Source organism: Rhinolophus ferrumequinum, chromosome 27 (genome assembly GCF_004115265.2).
Source record: "Rhinolophus ferrumequinum isolate MPI-CBG mRhiFer1 chromosome 27, mRhiFer1_v1.p, whole genome shotgun sequence".
Taxonomy (NCBI): domain Eukaryota; kingdom Metazoa; phylum Chordata; class Mammalia; order Chiroptera; family Rhinolophidae; genus Rhinolophus; species Rhinolophus ferrumequinum.
In genome coordinates this window covers 2,597,800-2,621,500 of record NC_046310.1, presented here as the reverse complement: position 1 = coordinate 2,621,500, position 23,701 = coordinate 2,597,800, and the positions used below count along the sequence as shown (strand labels likewise).

General features: G+C 38.3%; 1 protein-coding gene across 2 annotated transcripts in view; it reads left to right on the top strand.

Moving 5' to 3' along the window:
• Positions 1 to 23,701, top strand: part of NEK7 (NIMA related kinase 7) — a 106,220-nt gene that overhangs the window by 71,020 nt on the left and 11,499 nt on the right. For both annotated transcript variants that reach the window (XM_033099616.1, XM_033099615.1), the window contains 4 exons: positions 518 to 626; positions 1,521 to 1,628; positions 16,068 to 16,162; positions 20,270 to 20,383. In XM_033099616.1, coding sequence (XP_032955507.1) covers positions 518 to 626; positions 1,521 to 1,628; positions 16,068 to 16,162; positions 20,270 to 20,383 — 426 coding nt within the window. The remainder of the gene's footprint in view (positions 1 to 517; positions 627 to 1,520; positions 1,629 to 16,067; positions 16,163 to 20,269; positions 20,384 to 23,701) is intronic.

The following is a 23,701-nucleotide window of genomic DNA, read 5'->3' as shown; positions in this document are numbered from 1 at the left end:
CTCTTAACTTACAATAGAAATATTTATGAAAACTTTGTACTTAAATCCATTTATTTTAACTTTTAGAAAGTTATGTGATATTTCAAATCCCTAAGGTGGTTCAATATTTATTTTTAAGGAATTCTATAGTGAAACCTGTGTTGGGAGAAGAATTGTCTTTTAATGAACATAATTACCTTCAGGTTTCTAGACTTTTGTTTTCTGGCTTTTCCTAAAATGAAATTTTCCTGAAATGAAATGATTTTATATAAATGTCCATTTTTTGAAATAGTTGGACATCGCAACGATGTAGTACTATAAGGGCCTGCGCTAACTTTAGATACAATAGGGAGAAATTTAAGCTGTGAGATCAGAGAAAGTTTGTGGAATTGTTTCAGTATGGGAAATCATAGTCTTTTTAGTTGGTAATAGGGAGATAAAACTAGGCATTTTTCTGACTTAGGGCTTTTTGCTTGTCAGATTCTAGTCTTAAGGTATTTTTAGTTCTTATAATCCTTATTTTTAATTTTTTATACAGCACTTTAAGAAGCAAAAGAGGCTAATTCCTGAAAGAACCGTTTGGAAGTACTTTGTCCAGCTGTGCAGTGCCTTGGAACACATGCATTCTCGACGGGTCATGCACAGAGGTAAGGACTTCCCGAGCTGTGGTCGGTGAGGGTCGCTTCAGCGATGGCTTTGGCCCGTAAGACCACACACACGCCTCCCAACCCTTGCATCCTATCGTGCTTTCTCAGGTACTTGTTTCCGAAGCATAGTTTTACTGGGAGGATGAGGCTTTAGGTAAAGCCCTACTCTTGGCTTTAACTAAGAATGAGAATTAGTTGTTTTTCTGCTTAACTCTTCTGAGCTTCTTGCTGATTTAGTTGGTAAAGAAAAGAAATAGATGCAGGAAAGCAATTGAATATGCATGAGGAAGAGCTTTGCTGTTTTTTTTTTTTTTTAAATGAACAGTATATATTATGGCTTCTCAGATTTTTAATTTTCAGCATTTACTCTTATTGTGTTCTTGATTTTCTGTCAAATGTGTGGCATAACGTGTGAAGGTTGCATTACTAAGGAATTGATCCCTTGATTTGGGGGCGTGAAAAATAATATTTCAGCAGTTAAGATTGCTGAGGTCATCTGAGTAAATGATTATATGTATATAGAGTTATGATTTTATATTTTATGTAAATATATCAATAAATCACTGTTTAGTAAGATGTTTTATTTAAAATTGATATAAAAAGGGCACAGATTTAGTTTGTGCTTTGAATTTCACAAGAGTTTATTTGGAAATGGAAAACACAATGTTTTAAATGCACATTATTAGTGATCTTTATTATGCTGCTTGATGATTATCAGAGGACTGAGAACATAGAAATATTAGGATACATAAAAATTACTCAGAGTAATTGGTTCAAAATTCAAACTTTCATTTTTAAGATACATGTTCAATTCTGCCATGAAAAGTGGTTTTTAACCCCTTGAAATGCCTGTGCTGACATGCTCTTTCTCCTGATGCCTTCATTTATTCACAGATATAAAACCAGCGAATGTATTCATCACAGCCACTGGGGTGGTAAAGCTCGGAGATCTCGGGCTGGGACGGTTTTTCAGTTCCAAAACCACAGCTGCACATTCCTTAGGTAAGAGACAAAATGGAAGTCCGTTCTGTTATCTCCCCGTCCTGTCCACCGTGGTTAGCAATGCAAGGGATCACCGTGGTTACCAGTCATATCCTAAATGATATGCTAGCTCTTACATCCTAAATAAAAGTATTTGTAAAATGTCATCAGGTCCTGAGCAGGTATCACAACTCTCTACTAGGGGTCACGTGTCCATTCACATGACACTTGGGCACTTCCGTTCATTTGTCATCAGGCAGGTACTTGGTAAAAGGAAATGCTAATGAACAAACGCAGTTTTACTGTTGCCATGGAATCCCCCTTTTATTTTACATTTAATAATGTTAAGATAATATGATGAATACACCATATCTAAGAAGAAGACTTGCCTTGACCGTTTAAAAATACTATGGTAGTTTGTAAATGTTCATTAAAATATCATATGTGGCAGTGATTACTGCAGAGTGGAAAACCTAAATATGATCTATGGCTAATGAGGAAAATGTTTCCCTAAATGATAAAGTAGAAGATGTCTATAGCTGATATATTCTAGAACTAACAATATTCCAGTGTCCTTTATGCCTAAAATAGAACTGAATGTCGCGATTACAACATTATATTGATGGAAAGTGGTCTAGGTTAGAAACAATAGAAATTACTAAGAAGAAGTAATTTTTATATTGAATAACTTAAAGGGAGTGAAAGAGTTTCTCTAAAAACTCTTCAAATCATATTTCTCCTTGTAAATGTTAAGACTTAGACAAAAATGGAGAAACCAGAATAAAGTAAGAAATAAAATAAAAATAAGTTGCCTTTAACTTCATGGTGCCCTATCTTTGGTGTCATAATTTCATTAAAAACTATTGATTTTTTTTTTAGATAAAATGGTTTTTAAATGTGAAATAAAATATTCACATTTATTTCAAATGGCTGGATGAGGAATAAGTGAGTTACATTAAATATCCAAGTAGTAAAACCAGCGTCTGAATTGGTTGACTTGACTTTTACAAATTTTTCTGGCTTTGTTTCTAAGGTTCTGTGTGGCCCTGAACCTGTCATTTAATTTTTCTGTATCTAGAGCAGTATGTGGCACAGAAGTAGGCACCCAGTCAGTATTTGCTGAATGACAGAATATTGGATCCTAATTTAAGGAGTGATGGAAAGATAATATGTTCCCTTTTCACGGTTTCAATTTTGTCAGGCACATCAAGAAAATAAAATTCCAATTGATGCTGAGTAATACTGGTTTTTGTTGGTTTGTTTAAATTGAAAGCCTACTGTATTCCAAGCACTGTGTAGGAGCTTAGGATACAATTAATACCGTTTTGTTTTTCTTTTTTTTTAACCTTACATTTATTTTCCCAAAGCTTTACATTTCTTTTCCATAAGAAACACACAAATTTGCATAGCACTTTAATAAAGTTTTATTTGGAAGTTACAACTCTTATGGCGCAAATGGTGGAGTTTTGTGAAGAAAACCTTAGGTTATCCAGACTAGTCTTTACATTTATCACTAGTGAAGACAATGTGTTTTCACTTTGTTACCCACCTGAATGGAATGTCTTAACAGCATTCTGTCATTAAGTTACTGAGAAATGCTAGCGTACGACCACACACACACACACACACACACACACACACACACACACACCCTACACATACCCATGCTCACACACACATGTGTGTGTTGTTAAAACGCTACTTTGCAGACTGGTGCTCCAATCATGCCATAGTCACTTGGCCCTCTGGATCCCCCATATTCTCTGAAACCCTGCTCTCAACAGTTTTGGAAATGGACTTCAGCTTGTCTGCCACTGCCGTGTGCAAAGGCTCTCAGTAGGATTTATAAAGATGTGTGCATTTCCCAGTTTGGGGATATGTCAGTCCAAGTGTTCTTATATAGAGAAGAAATTTTAATAGATTTAATAATTCATTCAGAACTCCCGATAGCAGGTTTTGTCTAAATCAGTTCACTTTCATGTAGTTGTGTGTGTGTGTGTGTGTGTGTGTGTGTGTGTGTGTGTGTTGTATAATAAATGAGGATGTACGTAATGACAGAAGATTCTAAGACACCTGTGTACAGTCAGTGAGCAAGTAGCAATGAGACATGTCTTTCATGAATGACTCAATAGAAAGAGAATTTCCTTCACAATTTTCGTATTCCATATTATTCATATCCTTAAAATAAGAAAATTAATTTTATTCCTGCGTGCCCTCTCTCCGAAGTGAAGATTTTGATAGTTTTAAAGTAAAATTCACTAAGCAAAGTATAACACACATCAAGAATTAAAGTTTGAACTCTGGACTACCAGGGCTATTTGGACCCAACTAGAAACCCTATTTAGAAGGATCAGGCAAATTCTTTGCTAACAAAAAATATGTATAGATAACAAGGATAGAAATCCTGACACAGACTTGTTTGTTGATAAGTTCATCCTAATTATTACTGTTAAAAATTTATTACCCTTGTATGTTATTGTCACTTATTTGCAAGAGCAAATTTAGAAGATTGCTTTTAAGAGTAGATTCCAAAAAAGCCATTGAAAATGTGTCCACTTACACAAATTAATTTTGGTTACAGAAAATATGATGGAACTCAGGTTTTATTGTTTGTTGATTGGTTTGCTGATTTCCTGAGGATAAAATCTTTAGGGTGTGATTTATCCATTGAGCAGGTTTAAATTTTAGTCAAACTACAAGTAAATCCGATCTGTATGGAGTTGAGAAAGGAAAATCTGAATAAGTTTTCTTTAAATGGTGTCTATCCTGGAGCCAAATTTTACTTAACTTTGTAAAGAAGATGTTTTTAGGAAGTTAATTCCAAAAGACAAAAAATATATAGGATTTAGAAACTTCTAATTGTAATTATGTATTTGTGCTTTCCTTTACGCAGAATACATTTTGTTGTTCAAAAATCACATAAAGGATACTGTTTTCACTAATAGGGACACACACTCTAACAACTTTTTATGTTTATCAGTCCTGAGGAGAGTGGCAAGGATTTGAATTGTTCAGTTGTCTGTTCACTTTGCATCTCTTACTTGTATCGCTTGATTCCATGAGAACAAATCAGCATGCAATAAAATCTCTCTCACATTTTCTTTCTTTTTTTTTTTTTCAAGTTTAGTGGCGTGACAATTGTTAGTAAAATTACATAGATTTCAGGTGTACAATTCTGTATTACATCATCTATAAATCCCATTGTGTGTTCACCACCCACAGTCAGTTCTCCTTCCATCACCATATATTTGATCCCCCTTACCCTCATCTCACACCCCCCACCCCCCTTTACCCTCTGGTAACCACTAAACTATTGTCTGTGTCTATGAGTTCTTGTTTCTCATTTGTTTGCCTTGTTCTTTTGTTGTTTTTGGTTTATATACCACATATCAGTGAAATCATATGGTTCTCTGCTTTTTCTGTCTGACGTATTTCGCTTAGCATTATGCTCTCAAGATCCAGGTGACCACGTTTCCAGTTTTCAAAAAATTAAAAGTATGAATAGAGTAATTTCTGAGTCTGGAGTTAAAAATTACAAATACTAAATGAAATGTCGCTGGATGCTGAAACCATGTTCAGATCCTCAGCACTGAAAGCAAATCTCGGGGGCCTTCCGTTTTCCTTCTCCTCTGTCCTCTCCCACCACGTGCTTTGAATCCCAGGGCCCTTACTCTCTCTTCCTTCATCCATACTCACGTTTAGGTTTGGAAATCACCTGCCTGTGTCCCTTACTACTGTCAGGTCAGTTCCGTATATGCCTCGAAAACATGGTCTGACTTCGTTCCTTCCTCCCTATGCTGGTTCCCTGCTGCATGGAAGCCCCTGGCTCGGCGGCTGGGTCCTCTGGCGTTGGGTGTCCTCCACCTTGTCCATCTGACCTGTGACCCCACCTTCCTACCTCCTAATGTGCCAGCCGTGTTGTCCTCTCGCTTTGTTCCCATCATGAGAAATAGGAGCATGATGTAAGGAGAGAACGGAGGACGTGCCCGCTGTTCTGTAGAACCTCGGTCTCGCCATGTGCTGACTTCCTAAGGCTCAGCTTCCGAATCTATGATAACAGAGAGGGTAGGAACCACCCCTGTTGTGTCCTAACTCTAACCAGCCCCTGCCCCAGTGAATGTAAAAGTGTTCTGGACGCTGGTCCACTGTGCTGCTCCAGTCGCTATGTTAACGTGATGGTGATGGTGAAGAGGTTTGCTTCCTTTTCTCTGCAGATACCAGAAAGGTAGCCTGAACAAGACAAGTCATTGTGTTTATGGATCTTACCTTGTGGTGGGAGGAAACAAACAACAGAACAAAACAGAAATCAGGTGACTTGTTGGCCAGTGACAGTGACTCTCGGGGGAGTATTTTAGAAAGGGCGGGGTTGGACAGGCCTCTGTGAGGAGGTGATGGTAACCTCTGCGCCGAGATTACAAGGATGCTCACAAGCCCGCCGTGCGTGGCCCTGGGGAGCCAGGGCTCCGGCCACTGAAGAGCAGTTCGTGCGAAGGGCAGATGCAGGCAGACCGGAAAGAAAGGGTCTCGGCCAGAGGTGGGGAGAGCTCACGCTTTATTCCAAGTGCAGTGGGAGCTTTTGCAAGGTTGCAATCAGGAGAGCAACGTGGTCTGATTTGAATGGAGGCGGCAGCCATGAGCCTCGTCATCTTTGGGATGACCACGCCCAGTGCTGTCTGCCGTTGTCACATTCTCTGCCCTGGTCTCTGGCTTCCTTTGCTCTCAGAGTGCCTCTGGGTGGGTACTACCCAGCCCTGAGCAGAGCTCAGCCATGTGAGCTCATGAGCCTGTACAACAGAAGGTTTATCACTGCCTGTCATCTCTCATCTAGATGGTTCCTTGGTTTTTGTCCCCCTCCCCTTTTGTACATGAATTTATTATGTTAAGTCAGGTCTTCATTTAGTGCTTTTGTATTGGGGTGTGGCCAGGGAGACTACTTGTAGGATTGTACACGTCCCAGTGGGTTTTGCCCTGCTTTCTTTCCTATTGTTTGTCAACCTTACAGATGTACCAGATGTTAGAAAATGTGTTATGTGTGGTCTGTATCTCTGCCTTTTGTGGTAAGAAACATGTCTCCCTTGAATCAAGCTTCCTGACGGTCGAGCTCAGTGGCTTTCACAGTTCGTGACAGTGAGCCCAGCAACATTGTGACCCTGTGGGCAGCAACCGGTAACTGAACCCCAAGTTTCAGGCAGCCGTGTCTGCTGCTATGCCTGCAGTGCCTTCTGATGCGGTCTGCTCTGTTTCATTTAATTTTACCCAAAACAATGGTGGTTGCAATCTGCTGAATTGATTTCACAACTTCCTTATCGGTTCTGCCCTGCAGTCTGGAAAGCATCTTCAGTGTTTACAGTACTTTCATACTGTTCTTTTACTTCACGACAGATCCGCAGTTTTCTCCCTCCTTTTCCACATGCTCTTGACTTGCTGTCTGGTCAGTTCAGTCAGTCAGACCTAAATTAGTCATTTCCTGGGTTCCCTGTGCTTCCGGAGCTGGGCAAAAACATACGTGCATGTTCCGTTCAGTCTGCAAATCATTCAGCTTCCCCCATTACTTAGAGATACACGTGGGTGTGGAGAGGAGCTGTTCCCATTCCAGAATACGGAAACAGAAGCAGAGAGGTAACCGGGCCCTGCAGCTGGAGGTCATGCGTGGGCTTGTGGTTTCTGAGGCCGGAGCCCTGGCTGCACCAGCGTTCTCACCAACGGGGCACAAGGGTTCCTTTCTCTCCACGTCCTTGCCAACACTTCTTTCTTTCTTTCTCTTTTTTTTTTTTTTGGTCTTTTTGATGACAGCCGTCCTGACAGGTGTGAGGTGGTAGCTCCTTGTGGTTTGATCTGCAATTCCCTGATGATGAGTGAAGCTGAGCATCTTTCCATGTGCTTGTTGGCCATCTGTATGTCCTCTTTGGAGAAATATCTATTCAGGTCCCCGACCATTTTTTATTTCATTTTATGCATTCGTTACATGTTTTGGATATTAACCCCTTATCAGAGAAATCATTTGTGAGTATTTTCTCCCATTCAGTAGGTTAGCTTTTCATTTTGTTGATGGTTTCCTTTCCTGTGCAAGAGCTTTTCAGTTTGATATAGTCCCATTTCTTTATTTTTGCTTTTGTTGCTCTTGCCTGAGGAGACAGATTCAAAGAATATTGCTAGGACCATTGTCAGAAAGCTTACTGCCTGTTTTCTTCCACGAGTTTTATGGTTTCAGGTCTTACATTCAAGTCTTTGATCCATTTTGACTTTATTCTTGTATATGGTGTAAGAAAGCGGTCGAGATGAATTCTTTTGCATGTAGCTGTCCAGTTTTTCCCCAACACTGTTCATTGAAGAGACTGTCTTCCCCACAGTGTATTCTTGCCTCCTTTGTTGTGGATTAATTGACCCTATGCATAGGCTATTTCTGGATTCTATTCTGTTCCATCGAAGTATGGGCCTGTTTTTGTGCCGGTGCCATACTGGCTTTGTAATACCATTAGGTCCTTGAATAATGTCATTTCGTTGTAACGTTGATGAAATGCCATAGGAACTTAACTCTTGTTTATATCAATCAGCCTGTGGTAAATTGGTTTCGTTCTATGTTTTGCTTAAAATCCCAGAACCTGTTGAAAATATTAATTGAGGACTTTCTATCCTTTGAATTAGGGAGCGTGGTGCCTCCAGCTTTGTTCTTCTTTCTCAAGATCGCTTTGACTACTTGGGGTCTTCCGTGGTTCCATACAAGTTTTAGGATTGTTACAGTTCTGTGAAGATTGCCTTTGCTATTTTGATAGGAATTGCATTGAATCTGTAGATTGCTTTGGGTAATATAGTCCTTTTGACAATATTTAGTCTTCTACTCCATGAGCACAGGGTATCCTTCCTTTCATTTGTGTTGGCTTCAGTTTTTTCCATCAGTGTCTTCTACTTTTCAGAGTATACGTCTTTCACTTCCTTGCTTATATGGATTCCTAGGTATTTTATTCTTTTGGATGCACTTGGAAATGGGATTGTTTTCTTAATTTTTCTTTCTGATATTTAGTTATTATTAGTATATAGAAATGCAGTAAAGTTCTATATATTAATTTTGTATCCTGCAAATTTAATGAATTCATGTTAGTTCTAGTAAGTTTTTGGTAGAGTCTGCAGGGTTTTCTCTATATAGTATCATGTCACCTGCAATAAGTGACAGTTTTACTCTTTCTTTCCAATTTGGATGTCTTTTATATTTTTTTCTTTTCTGATTGCTGTGACTAGGACTTCTAATACTGTGAATAAAAAGTGGCGAAAGTGGGCATCCTTTTCTTGTTCCTGATATTAGAGGAAAAGTTGTCAATTTTTATCATTGAGTATGATGTTAGCTGTGGGTTTGTCATATACGGCCTTTATTATGCTGAGTTATGTTTCCTTTATACCCACTTTGTTGAGTTTTTGTCATAAATGGTGTTGTTTTGTCAAATGCTTTTTTTGCATCCATTGAGATAATTACATGACTTTTATCCTTTGTTTTGTTAATGTAATGTATCAAGTTGATTGATTTGCAGATGTTAAAACATCCTTGTCACCCTGGAATAAATGTCATTTAGTATGGCTATGATTTTTTAATGTATTTTTGAATTCGATTTTTAAAAAATATTTTGTTGAGGATTATTGCATCTATGTTCTTCAGGGAGAGTGGCCTGTATATTATTATTATTATTTTTAAGTGTCTTTGTCTGGTTTTGGTATCAGGGTAATGCTGGCCTCATAGACTGAGTTTGCAAGTGTGCATTTATCTCTAATTTTTTGTAATAGCTTGAGGACAGTTATTAACTCTGTACGGTTCAGTAGAATTCACCTGTGAAGCCATCTGGACCTGCTCTGTTATTTGTTGGCAGTTTTTTTGATTATTGATTCAATTTCATTACTATTCAGATTTTCTAGTACTTCATGACTCAGTCTTGGAAGATTTTGTGTTGCTAAGAATTTATCCATTTCTTCTAGACTGTCCAATTTGTTGGAGTATAATTATTCACTGTAATCCTTTGTATTTCGGTGGTATCGGTTGTAATTTCTCCTCTCATTTCTGATTTGATTTATTTGGGTCCTCTTTTTCTTGACAAGTCTGGCTAAAGGTTTATTGATTTTGTTTTTGTTTTTTAAAGACCAGCTCTTAGTTTCTTCGACCTTTTCTATTTTTGTGTCTCTATTTTATTTATTTCTGCTCTGATCTTTATAATTGCCTTTCTTCTACCTACTCCAGGCCTTGTTTGTTCTTTCTTTGTCTAGTTCCTTTAGATTTCTTACTTGAGATTTCTCTTGTTTCTTGAGGTAGATCTGTATTGCTCTAACTTCCCTTTTAGAACTGCTTTTGCTATGTCCCAAAGATTTTGCAATGTTGTGTTTCTGTTTTCATTTGTCTCAAGGTGTATTTTGATTTCCTTTTTGAGGTCTGCATTGACCCATTGGTTGTTTAATAGCATATTGTTTAGTCTCCACGTATTTATGTTACTTCCAATTTTCTTCTTGTAATTGATTTCTAGTTTCATACCACTGTCGTTGGTGAAGATGCTTGATATGATTTCAGTCTTTTTAAACCTGTTGAGAATTGTTTTGTTTCCTACCATGTGCTCTATCCTGGAGAATATTTCACGTGGACTTGAAAAGGATGTGTATTCTGATGCTTTGGGATGGAATGTTCCATATATATCAGTGAAGTCTATCTGGTCTATTGCGTTGTTCATTGCCACTGTTTCCTTATTGTTTTTCTGTCTGAATGATCTATCCATTGATGTAAGTGGGGTATTAAAGTCCCTTACTATTGTTGTATTCCTGTTTGTTGCCCCTTTTATTTCTGTTAATATTTGCTGTTTAGATTTAGGACCTCCTACGTTGGCTACACACGTACTTACAAATGTTACGTCCTCTCGTTGGATGGACCCCGTCATTGCGTTGTGATAGACGTTTATTTACAACATCGCACTTGGCATAATACAGATTTTGTAAACAAGTCCTTGTCTATCATTATTGTTAGTTTATTAGCAGTTCTATTTTTTAAATAAAAAATGCATTTAATTTTCAAGAGACTTCTCTTCTTAGTACCAGTCCTACTTCTGAGTGGCTTACGCCATCATAGCCTAGAATATAGGAGGAAATACAAAGTGACTTTAACAGAACTTAATTAGAAACGTTAATCTGCTATAAAATCTTACCACATATATAATCCAAAGGTGTAAATAAGTAATTGAGGGGTAGTTATCTGCTATTATGGCAAATCTATTTGCACCGAAATTGCCATTTGTTGTATATAAGGAAGTATTTCCTGTTGGCTGCTTGCTCTAGTGAAAGGGAAAAAACAGAAAAACGAATGAGAACAGTTAGATTAATAATGTTCCAATGTGGCGTTTTACTTGCTCTGATAGTGCCCCCAGAAGAGGAAAGATGGAGAATTTTCTTTTTGCATGTACAGGTGTGAATTTGGTTATTGTATGTGTTGTACTTGCTGAAAATAGAATTGATTTTTTAAAACAGCTAACTAGAATGCTCTAATACTGATCCGTGTGCTAAACAAATCCTTAACACTCCTTGCTGGTATGTGTGTGGGGTTCTGTTGTTGTTGCTGAAGGATTAACTCCTCCCTGCCTTTCACAATGAGACAAAGCCTTCTCCGATTTTGTGATGCTGCCAGCAGAGTAAATGCATGACCATCGTTCAAACCAGTATCAGAATTTTCACACTGGAGTCTCCTGAGTGTACAATTCATGTTCCCCACACTATTTCCAAGTGCGATATAGCCTCTGATTTCAACTTGGAAAATTAGTGTTCTTGAAGCAGGCATTAAAACAGTTTCATTTTGGGTGCCAAGTGCCACCTGTGGTCACATGCTTACTTCCCCACACCTTCCCCAGCACCTCTCTGTGGCTCTTTCTTCAGCGGTCAACATGGTTTGGAGCTGCAAAGGGAGCATATGTTCAGGCTATGCTGTAGGTTCTTTCCCCACTTCATTTTTCACTTGCAGCCCTTTCTTGACTTAAACAGTTGCTCTGGGAAGAAGCTATTATCTGGTTTTAAACTGTGCACATTTAACCCTCCACCTGCACAACAAGTATTTATTAAAAACAATCGGAGTAGGTGCAGGACAGCCTAATTTTCACGGGTGGTCCATTGAACCCCATCAAAACCAGACCCGAATTCCTGACTTTTCATGCTCTAACTTTTAGGAGATTTCTCTGCTGCTTAATTTGGAAAGGTATAGACTTTTTCCAGTCACATTTTACAATGGTCAGTTTTCATGAAATAACTGTTTAAATGCAAGAGCCAGAACTACTTGAGGTGAATTCCAGGTCCACACTTTACTGTTTTGTGATCATTCCAAATTACCTGACCTCCCAGTGCCTCCTCTGTAAAAAAACGGTAATAGTCGTAACATCTCGTGAAGCTATCCCATAATATTCCCCACGTCACTAGCCCGTGAGCCCAGGAGGTCGAGGACTCATCCTGTTCATGCCTGGCTCCAGCATCTAACACAGTGGGGTGTCATTGAGTAGAGGCCTGATAAGCGTTGGTTAGAAGCTCAGCAAGGTAATCACTCAGTGCCTGGAACAAAGCGCCAATAACAGTAACATTTTCTGGGTTTTTCCCCCTCGGCATTAGTGAAAGCTCTTCAATATTATCAGTTACACTTAAAAGATGACCAATTTCATTTCATAAATGCCTTTTGCAGAAGAAATATTGATCTACCACTCAGCCATTCTGTATTGACCCCAGGTAATACTCCTTCAATTAAATAAGTATGGCCTCTCCCAGTTAGGTCTGCCAGCGTCATTTCCAGGCTGACTCGAGTTTGAAGGAAAGGATGAGAATTAATCCCTAGTCCCTGAGTTGAGTATATCTTCTTTTTAATCAAACCAAGGTATAAGATGACTCGCGTCCTTTTAATTTTCCCAACAAGGAATGTTAAAAGCTTTCTTTTCTTCAGTTTGCTCTTATTCAAGAGAAAGAAGCAACATTTCTAAACTGAATTTCCTTGTTTGTACTCTCTGACTTAAAACACATCATTCAACCATCCTAGGTAATAGTTTGAAAAAGGAATATATTACTTTTTTCCATTCCACTTTCCATATGGATTTTTCTAGAGTTTTTATGAATGCTGTAGAATTTTAGAGCAAAAGGGGTCTCAGAAAGCATCTCTTTTTTTTCATCCCTGCTTCTCACAGATGAGAAAAAGGGATAAAAAGAGAAGTTGAGGCTAGTTAGTTAGTGGCAAAGCTGAAATGTGAACAGATTTCTGACCTTTGATTGATTTTTGCCCTGCCTCTCTTGTTTAAAAAAACAGCGTACAAAAAAATAGCAACCCCAATCTAACCACATAAAAAGACCTTCAGTGGTTCTGTTTTTTTCTCATTCAAATGTTTGCAGAAATTTCAGTGCTAAATTTTAAGCTAAACTGTTGAGAAAATTCTATATGTAACTTGTAAACTTTTCTCATATACTAGAATAAGTCAATTCAATGACACTTTTTTATATTTGAATGACTGTCTAGAATTTTCCGTTGTTAGCAGTTTTCCTTTAATATTAGCCTTTCTCCGTTTCTATGATGTTCTCATCGATTTCTGACTTTTACTCATGTCAGGAGGTTAAAATGACACAGGTGTCTGCTATGGTGAAATACGTCCCCATTTTACCTACAACCGTAAATTCTCACGACATTGGTGGATCTGCTTCGCGCACTCTCCATGCTCCTCAGTCCAGAGTGGTTTGTGTGATCGTTTTAATGTCTAATCACATCACTCCACAACTCGCCCTTTTCATGTACAGCTGTTAAAAGAAGTCTCAACATTCTGGAAGCCATAGTAATTAATAGACACAGTTGTCATGGATTTCAGAAAGGGTTTTTAGCAAATAAATATACTGAATTCATTAAGTTAGAAATGTGGGAAACGCATCACTGCATTTGAGTGCCTTTCAGGTTTTCCTGAGTATTTAAACTTTTCGGCTGCTCTGCTAGGTGGAGGTAAGGGTGAGCTGTGTGTGTGTGTGTGTGTGTGTGTGTGTGTGTGTGTGTGTGTGTGTGTCTCAGTTTCCCTGCCAGCGTCAGAAAGCGCAGGTGCCCTTTAGAGAGCGTGTGAAACGGAGGTAGTGGGACCTCCCTCTTCTGCCTGTGCTCAGCAGTTAATTGTGAATTTATCTGACGAATAATGGTAGTGCAGAGTACAAACTTTCTCCTCTTACTTCTTATATAATGACTCTTTTGGAAATGTGCCATCAAAGAAGTCTGTGGCACACTTAAGTTTACACTTTAATGTAGAGTCACGATGCAGGTAAACATGCATATTCAGTATAAAGACTCTTGTTACTTCCAACAGGAACAACAATCAGTGCCTAAGGAACTTTTTGACACGAGCTCCAGCACCTCACTGGCATAGGCTTTTTCCTACATTCATTCATTTTTCTTTTTTCCATTTTAGGTTTAGTTTAGTGGAAATCCTAATCATTCTTTTTCTCTCTGTGAGTTCAGTTTCTGTTGCAGTGAAGGTGTTACGCTGGGGCTAATCCCTGTAAAGTGCTAGCATTTGTTCTTCTTTTTCCCTGTCATCAATCTTTCACACTCGTGTCAAACCCCTAACGTGCCCCAGCTTTCCCAGAGCTCCTGGTTAAAATCACCCTTGCTGTTGGTCAGCTCTGACCCTTGAAGCCTCAGTGTTCCGGGCGCCCCTTGTGGATTCTGGAAGCCTCTCTGCTCATCCCTCACTGCCAGCCCCGAGCTTTATGCCGGAGCCAGAAGCCTGCGCTCAGCCCGGTTAAGGGCCGCATACCTGCCACCCTTCCCGGGATGCAGGCAGTGTGTCAGTATTTCCAATAATCCAAGTCGGTTGTGCACACTACAGCTGAATGGGTGGAACCCTCAAAGCCAGATAGCCTTTGGTTTTACCCAATAACAAGACCAGTTCTTTAAACCCAGCTATTTCTAAAAGTTTCCTGGCTTTTCTGACCCAGACAGAAATCGGCAAATTTGCTGGTTTGTCTTCAGAGTAAATGCTGCCATTCAATAACTTATTTCTTAAACTTTGTCTCGTTTATTTCGTACCCGGAGAGTTTGTATTTTATTTAAATTTCTCTTCTGTTTGCATATTCTTTTCACTTTTCTTCACCTTCGTAAATCCTTGCTTTCATCCATTCTGACCAGGACTATGCGTTGTTAGTAAAAACGGATTCCCGTACAGATAGGGTTTCTTGTGAATGCATGGTTCTGATGTTTCCACTATAGCATGCAGTTTCCGCACATGACTACTAGGTTGGAACTTTATTTCTTTGGAAAACCGACTCCTGCCTTTGAGGACGATGCTGTGCTTGTTGCTGTGACTCTTCTTGTGGCTCCTAAACACCCGTGTTCAGTGTCGGGAGTTAGAGTCTTGTTAAAATTGACAGTGAATATCCGGGGCGTTCTTGAAAATTAACAGAAAAAGGAGAATGTCCTTCCTTTTTTTTCTGTGAGTAGCAGTGTATTTTTGGTAGCTCTTGCTTCAAGCAATTAGAATCCCTAAATGTTGTTCTCAAACTTTGATTTTCTATTTGGCAGAAAAGCCTTAGGCTCATGATGGTGAAATAGCTATCTAAGTTTGAAATTTAATTATATTCACTTTGACAGTCACTTAAATGTTTTTGCTTTTCAAAATAGGAAGCCTTTGTTTATTTTTAAGTGTTTAATACATATTTATTATATTAGCATTTATTATGTTAGTGTTTTCTAAAGCGGTCATAAGGAAGAGAAGAAAGTATTAGCACATCAAACAAACAAACAAAACCAAAAATCGTCCAGAGAATCCCATCTCTAAGATGGTCTCAGTAGGAGTAATCATTTAGATATTGTTTCAGCGATGTCAGCGACCTTTCACATGTTATTTTATAAACTTTGACGTACACAAATCTGTTATATTCTTTCTAAAGTAGGAGTAAGTAAAGTAGTGAAACTTATTGATTGCACAGTTTTGAATTTTAAGAGCTGCACTGTGTCCTAAGGGATCTTTCTATAAAAGTTAGTGTAATTTATTTATGCATAGTCTACTAAGTTGTTAGGTATTACTATTTATACTTAAATCAGTTATTATCTTATGGTGCTTACTTCTTTGGGATATGCAGTCATATTCTTTTTAGATAAAGAAGTGGAGTCAACGTGAGTCACTTAACTAGGTTTCCTTGTTAGAATGCCCTTCATTGCTCTTTAGTTATGTCCCCTCCGCTCTCCCTGGCTCCATCAAAAGGCAATAAATTGAGACTTGAGCCACCGCCCCCTTTTTAGTTGGAAAAGATGTTAATGAGCTGTTTGAGAGTCAGGAAGTAAAGAGGAAATTTTAAAGTTTTGAGTATTCTGAAAAACAGTTTTCTGATTGTAATGAATTATTCCGGGGACATTTTTAATCCAGAAATTTGCATGTAATTCCTTACCTCAGCTGCATCTTCATGTTTATGCTCCTCTGGTTTGACTTGGTTTGTTCTTTGCAGTGGGTACACCTTATTACATGTCTCCAGAGAGAATACATGAAAATGGGTACAACTTCAAATCTGACATCTGGTCTCTTGGCTGTCTACTGTATGAGGTAGGTAATGTTGATAATTCCATGTATGGATGTATTTCTACTCACTGTGCTACATTTCCCTTATTATAGTATACACATATGTTGTCCTAGGTGATGGTTAAAAATTAATGTTTTAAATATTAAGAGTTAATTCTATGGCTTAGTAACTGCTTTAATAGTGGAATTTAGTACCTGTACATTCTTACACATTTACTTCCTTTGATATATTTTTACAGTGTTTCCTTTTGATGAGAATTTTATTTTAAAGATGTTTTTATTGTTAATATAATCTGTTTCAGCATATCTTATTTATAAAAATGTATATTTGAACATCTCTGAAAAAGCTTTCTTATCCACGCATTGTAGGAGAGGTATAACGGAAAGGGTTTAAAACATGAAGCACAGTAAATCTCTTTATCACTTTTTTTTCACTTTACGTAGAATAATTGGACTTTAAGGATAGTATGCAAACAGACGTTTCTTCTGGGTTATCACTTGATTTCAATTCCATGAATAACAGTTTGTACTGGTCAAACTCAGTGACATACTCTCTTCTGTTATGCTGCTGAGAATTTCTCAAAGGGAGATAAAATTGTGTAGGTAGATCCTCAGGCAAACATTGCAAGGCAGTAATTTCGATGGATAGAGGAAAGCATAATATCAGCCCATTTATACCCCTGTGATAAAATAATGGCATCAACGAGGATCTGAAGCTAGTGACTTCGGTCATTTTTATTAAATTAAATTGAATGGTAATCTTCCTAGAAATAACAGGCTTTGAGTCAAAGCTGTTAATTTAAAATTAGTCTATACCTAAGTCACTCCTTCAGTGAAATAAAATGAAGGAAAATATTACACGGGATCATCTCCCCATTTTAATGTACACAAAGGAAATCTATGTGGGTATAGCAGCCGTTGTATTTCTAACCCTGTATTTTGTGTCTCTAAGCCTCTTAACTTAAATGAAATGTGTAATGAGTCCCTCTGTTTTAATTGTTCCACCAATACTTGAAAGTGAAGCATAAGAAGTTTTTTTTAAAATGTGTATCATGATCTTTGTTATTTTGCTGATTGCAGATTCAAATTTCCAAAATTTAAGAGATTATTTATTTTGCATTTATTTATTTTGTTCTCTTTACTAAAGTGACTAACGACTACTTAAATGCAAAGGATTTTTAAATGTTCTTAAATTATATCCCTAGGATAATTTTTATTATGAAAAATGATGAATTAATGATGTAACAAAATATGTTTTTATATATGCACATGAGATTAAAAGAGTTATTTCTGCTCACTTTATTATATTCTGTTACAATTTGATACAATGTTGAAAAGAACTGATTTGATTGTATTAAGTTACTGTAATGTTTAAAAGTCACTTTGCACATTTTAAAATATTTTATACTTGTTTAGGCGACTAACTTTAGGTTCCTTCAGACCCTAGTCTAATATTATCAAAGCAACATTTTCCTTTTCCACACCTAAAAGGAAATAGCAAATTGGATTCCGCAAATAGATGAAATTGAGCAATGAAAAGGAGAAAGTTTGGTCGAGGTAATAAGTGTTTTTTGGGAAGTTTGCATGATTTTTCTAGGGCCAGCAGACTCATGTCAAAACTGACCTAATTCTTCCCATTCTGAATTCACCTCTGAGAGGCAGTGTCCCTTTTTTATGTGTGCTGAAAATGATCACCAAAATAAAAATGATTTCTTTGGACACTCCTACATCCATGAGTTATATGTGTTGTGGATGATTTGGAATTCAGGTATTTATCATGTGAACATTAGTTTTCATTTCAGTGTATTTTCTCAACTCCTGCATACAAGTCATTTGGAAGAACTAGAATTTTTCTAAAGATTCAACTTACTTTTATGTTATTATCTCTTTCCAGTTCTGTTTTAATATGATGTTGCTAGAAATACCCAGAGTAATTTAGCTTTAGAAAACTGGTCATAAGATTGCATATTTATATTGTGTCCCACTAAGAATTTACAATGAAGGAGTCGGGAGCCTTTTTTGAAAATGTATTTGAAACTCAGAGAATTAGACTTTCAAATATTCTTGAAACCTCAAAAAAAAAAAAAAAAAAGCAAAACAAAACAAAAAAAGCCCTAGCAGTACAGTTTTAATTGATATGCAACAAAGTAGGCTTTACTAATTAAAACCAAGATGCTGTGCTTTTGCTACATGGACCTTTACATGGAAAAGTAGGTTTTACACATTTCCTTTATTGTTCAGCTCAGCAATTGCGTCCTTCCAGGGTTGTAGGTTGGTGGCTTACAGTTCAAAAAAAAAGAGAGCTGCCACCAGCCCTGAAGACAGACAGTGGGCTTTCGTCCCTCCGACATCCTCAGAATACTAATCAGGAAAGTCAGACCCTGGAGGTCAGAGAGCAAGTCAATCATTCCAGCCATCGCCTCAGTGTGGAGGATCAAATTAGCCTGAAAAATTCAGCTGCTGGGAGGAGAGCGCGAGCAGCTGTCAGGGGCGGCATCGAGATGCACTAATGAACCAGATGAATAGTGCAAAAGCTGGAAAATAAAAACAGGACAGTTGACATTTTTCATCTGTCAAAGCAGGAGATGCATGAAAATATACTATTCCTGTTTAACTCCTTAGGGGACTTTCAGATTTTTTTTTTTTTTAACACTGTACAATTGAGACAAAAGTCCCGTAATGAACTCCTAGCGTATGATCATGAATATGTGGACACTCGCTCTGGGGCTTCACAGTTTACATATACAGTATGTTCGTTAAGACAGCTTTTTAATATTCTCTTGTATCGTAAAGTGAGTGCCCTTGCATTTTGAACAAAAATCGTGATTACGATTGTAGTTCCTCTTTTAGAAATTTCTTCTCCAAAGGAGTGTTTGCTGTTTATGGACATTCATATTGGTTTTTTTTTTTTTTTTTTTTTTACTCTTCCCTCTTCGTGTGGAACACGAATCCCTAAGGTGATTTTTCTCTAGGTTTCCGTAGGCTCTGGATAAACGGCAGTAGGGAAGCACATGTGCACCTCCTCCGCGTTACGGCTCTGAAGGAGTTAAAGTCTGTCTGGAGCGCCAGAAGACAGATGAGAGCCATTTTCAGCTTGTCCTGTCCTCACTGACGCTCACTGAGTAGCACAGCATGGACGAGCGTGTTTCACACACACTCTGCCTGTCTGGGGACTGTACACATTGTCCTTCCAAAATCAAGCTTATTAGCTCATGGAGAAAAGGGTGACTGACTTGGGGGCAGCCGCACACGCGTGTTGTATTCTTGCTGCTGCGGTTCAGAGATTTAGAAGGTTTGGAATAGGATGCGAACACTTGGAATTGAATTTTTAGTTCGTAACCCTGCTTACCACACTACTTGCTTGCACTTTAACTGTCAAGTTAGAACCTTGTCTGAAAATAAATTTAAATTCCATAATGTCTTTTTTAGAGTTGTTCAGTCTGTGAGGCATTTTTTTTCTCCTGCGTAAATATCTCACGTGGATGGCTTGAAGTAGCTGCTATCACTTACAGAGCTTTTGAGCGTAGTTAGTGGTTTTTGAGACGTTGTCAAAAGAAAAAAGTTCTAATCATTGTAAACTACTTGAATACCAGTTACAACATTCAGATTGAGAAGACTTTTTTTCCCTACAGAAACTATTAATGTGGGATAAAACGCTGTGCATTCTGTTCCCTAAACCATTGCTAGATTATAATTCAATTTTAACTTTAGTTTTACATTTTTTGTTATATTTTGGCCATTACATGTGTGATATATACCATCACTGCCTGTTTCGTCCTGAGATAAACTAGTTGCTTTTATGGCATTATAGTTATAAAGAGCTTTAAGTTGCTTTATGTTCTTTTTCTTAACATTGTTTTATATTTTGTACGCAATAGGTAAAATAAATACATGCTAACTATTTCTTCCTGTTAGGGAATTTTAAATGTTGAAAACAATAACCAAAAATTGAAGTAAGATGTTTAGAACTCACTAAATAATTGTCCGAAAAGGGTGTTGGTAAGAATGAAAGGCCCAGGTCGCTGTATTTAAAGTGTCTGCAGTCGTTTTCTAGCCCTGTGTAACGTGCTGGATGAGATCGCCTTCGAAGTGATCAGTAACTATATCGGTTTCCTTGGGAGCATTTTACAGATGGCTGCGTTGCAGAGTCCTTTCTACGGTGACAAAATGAACCTGTACTCGCTGTGTAAGAAGATAGAGCAGTGTGATTACCCACCTCTTCCTTCAGATCACTACTCAGAAGAAGTAAGTCGTTTTACACCGCGTGTTCGTCCAGTGTTCATTTGGCTAACACTTGGCATTTTATTAAGAAATTGTCCTTTATCCCAAAATATGGATGACACATACAGGTGGCAGAAGTACCCTTTGCATTGTTTTCAGTCTCGTGGAGACTTGCTGTTTAGAGTTGACACTGCAGTTCTTAATATGGGTTGGGATACATCACACAGTGAGGGGTACAGATGTGGCCGTTTCTAGGAGTGAGAAGAGCCAGGCTGACCTCACAGCGCTGGGAACGCAGCCGAGGGCAGAATGAACGCCCCACCCCAGGCTCTGGGACATTGGCGTCGGGAACCCCCTCCCCACAGTCTCAGAGCAACAGACAATTAGAACTTTCATTGTGGGCAGAACGCCCTCCCGTTCACGTTTTTCCAGGAATGGAAATAAACACGCCTTCGCCGCAGGTCTGGGCCTCGCGCTCAGTCCCAACCTCCCTCCCTCACAGCCTGTCCCACCGCCCCGCTGGTGCCGTCATGCCATCGGGAGGCGTTTGGGGTTGTCACTGTAGACGTGTGACAGAGCATTGTGGCCAGAAGACTTTACCAAGGTCTGAGTCTGAATCCTGGCTCGCTAGGGTAACCTGTTGACATGGGTTGTTTTGGCTGTCCCCAACCTCCAGTGTTCATTGCACAAAACCTCTCCCACGTTAGCCTGATACATCAGGGTTTGCTAATGTTTAAGGAGCTATGCAGAATAGCAGGGTCTTGAGTTAACTAAATGTGTTCTCACGACTCTCTTTGGAAAGCTCCTTGGACATCTACCTAGAGAAAGCACTGTCTTCAGTCAGGACGTCTCACCTTCTCATGAGCAACAGAGAGTTCCCCACCCCCACCCCCTCAAGGAAAAGGAGCAAAGGAGAAATCGAAAACGATTATAACGTTCACTTATTAGGTAGTCTTGCCACTCTTTGTATTGTGAAATGAATAGCATTTGCTTTTAGTTTTATATAAGGAAAATTTTGTCAGTGTAACTTGAATAATAAATATCGCTAAAGGATTTTTACCATATGTAAAGCATTTGGGGTCCTAGAATGTTCTAAGTACCTTTTTTCCCTAGTAGTTTTGATACTGATAATCAGTGATGCCTGCCTTTTCGTTTCATAGCATTTGTATTCTGGTAATTAGAAAAAACTCTTACCAGGCAGTGGTGATAATTTAGAAGTATTATTTTATTTGACGTTAATGCTATTAGGTTAGCCATTTTTAATTACTATTTTGGGTATAGCATATAAATATGGCATTTCACAAAACCAACTTCAGAACTCCAGGCCTGAAATACAGTACGGTGTGAACAATAATGCAAAATGACCGCGAGAATGTCAGGGTCCGTCCTTTGTTGTGTCATTCATGCTGTCTCCTTTTTTCCACGAGGCGCATGAATATTTCACATATCTGCATCCTCATCCGCTATTCTTCTTGACTAATTTTCAGACTGTCTGAATTTGCATTTCACATGGTAGCTGATTAGGAGACGCGAGCAGCAGTGAAGCCTCAGCAGGCGGTTGCCATGGTGACCTTCAGCAGGATTTTAATGATGCTACCACTGGTGGTTCGTTGAAGTCGGCCTGCCTGCAGGGTCACTTCACCGCGGCTAAGTGTGAACTTGGCTGCGCGGCTTCTCAGCCAAGGGGCACATATCAAAGTCTGGCCCAGATAGAAGGTCTTCGAGTTGGGAGAGGAAAATAGATTCCACCTTTTTACTTCCCTCCATATAGTTTCCAGTTTCGAAAAGAAATATAAAGCAAAACATGTTATATGGGGTTCTTTCCAAAAAAAGTCAGTATGATTCCTTCTCTTGGTAAAATCTTGTGCCATGAAAAAATAGAAAGCTGTAATATCTAGGTAAACATGGAAACTAAGTTTTACTAAAGAAATGAGATACAGAAATGCAGACTGATGATGTTACTTTAATCCGTTCAGTTATGTAGAAAAGTTCTCAGAACAAGCGCTTTGAAGTGCAGATGTGCTAATAAACATTTTCTCTCTGTAAGTCAGAACTCTGTTTGCAAAATAACTACTCAGAATTTATGATAGCAAAAAACCCAGACAGATTTGATGCCGCCATCTTAATGGTATCTTAAACATTTCTTTATAGAGTAGGCTTTTTAGATCTTTCAGAAGTCCAAATTGCCATTTAATTTTCAGCGTGGCAAAATATAGGAAACAGTGACCAGGGAAGTATAAAGTTTTGAAACCGCACTTTTAATCAAAACAACCGGTGCATTAAGTGTCAGTCTTATAGCTAAAACAGTAACAGCAGCTGTAACTTCCCTAACTACCACTGCGGGTTCTACTAGACGGTCCTGCATGTTTTTGTAAGCAGTGTGTCCTCCTTCTGAAACACCCCTGCCCCTGTTCTTTACCTTGGGAACTCATTCTCTTTAAAACAAAGCTTGCACATTGTCTTCTGCGCTGTTACCCTACCCCTCTCTTTCCTTGCCCGTACCCTCCATGGGCAGGACCCTACATCAGAACTGTTTCTTTGCTCCCCTCCGGACTGTGGCTCCTGCTCTGAGAAGTGTATCTCCAGGGCCTGGCACATTCCGAAGGGTCAGTGATTGATTGACTGACTGATTGATTGATTGATTGAGGGAGTGAGGGAAGGAAAGAGTGAGATTAAAGTGAGAAAAAGAATACATGAACCAATATGTGACAATTGAATGAGTGAGAAAAACTTCTCCAAAGAACTTTCTATCTGGTAATTCAGAAAATTACTGAAACCATAGGCCAGACAATAAGGTAATACTCTTTTCTTGATATTACTTGCTACATGATTTTTTTTTCATTCTTATAAGCAAGTGACATTATTTCTGGAATATCAGTGTTCATTTATTGGGAAATAAGACAAATGGATTATTTCCCCTCAGTTTCAGTATTTAATTTCTTTGCGAGACCTTGTTCACTAAATTATCTCATGAAACTCTAAGTTAAAAAAATAGTGAATAGTTGCATTGACAATTATTCAGAAAATATAGTGTCACACTGTACTGAGTTAGTTCTTTTTAACCAACATATTTTATTAAAAATTGGAGCATTAACATCATGCAGTTATAGAGTTTTGTCTTGTTCAATACTTTTTATTTATTTTTAAAAATTCATAGTTTAAATAGAGAAGACACAAGAAACGTTGAGTAGAATTGTGCCTCAATGGTTACTTGTAACCGATTTCTCTTCATTTTAGGTTTGAGCAGATAGGTTTGGAAGCAAGTTCTGAAAAGTTGAGTAAAAGGTTTGCAGATGAAAGTGGAAAATGGAAATGAGTAGGGAAGATAAGGGTGATATTGGT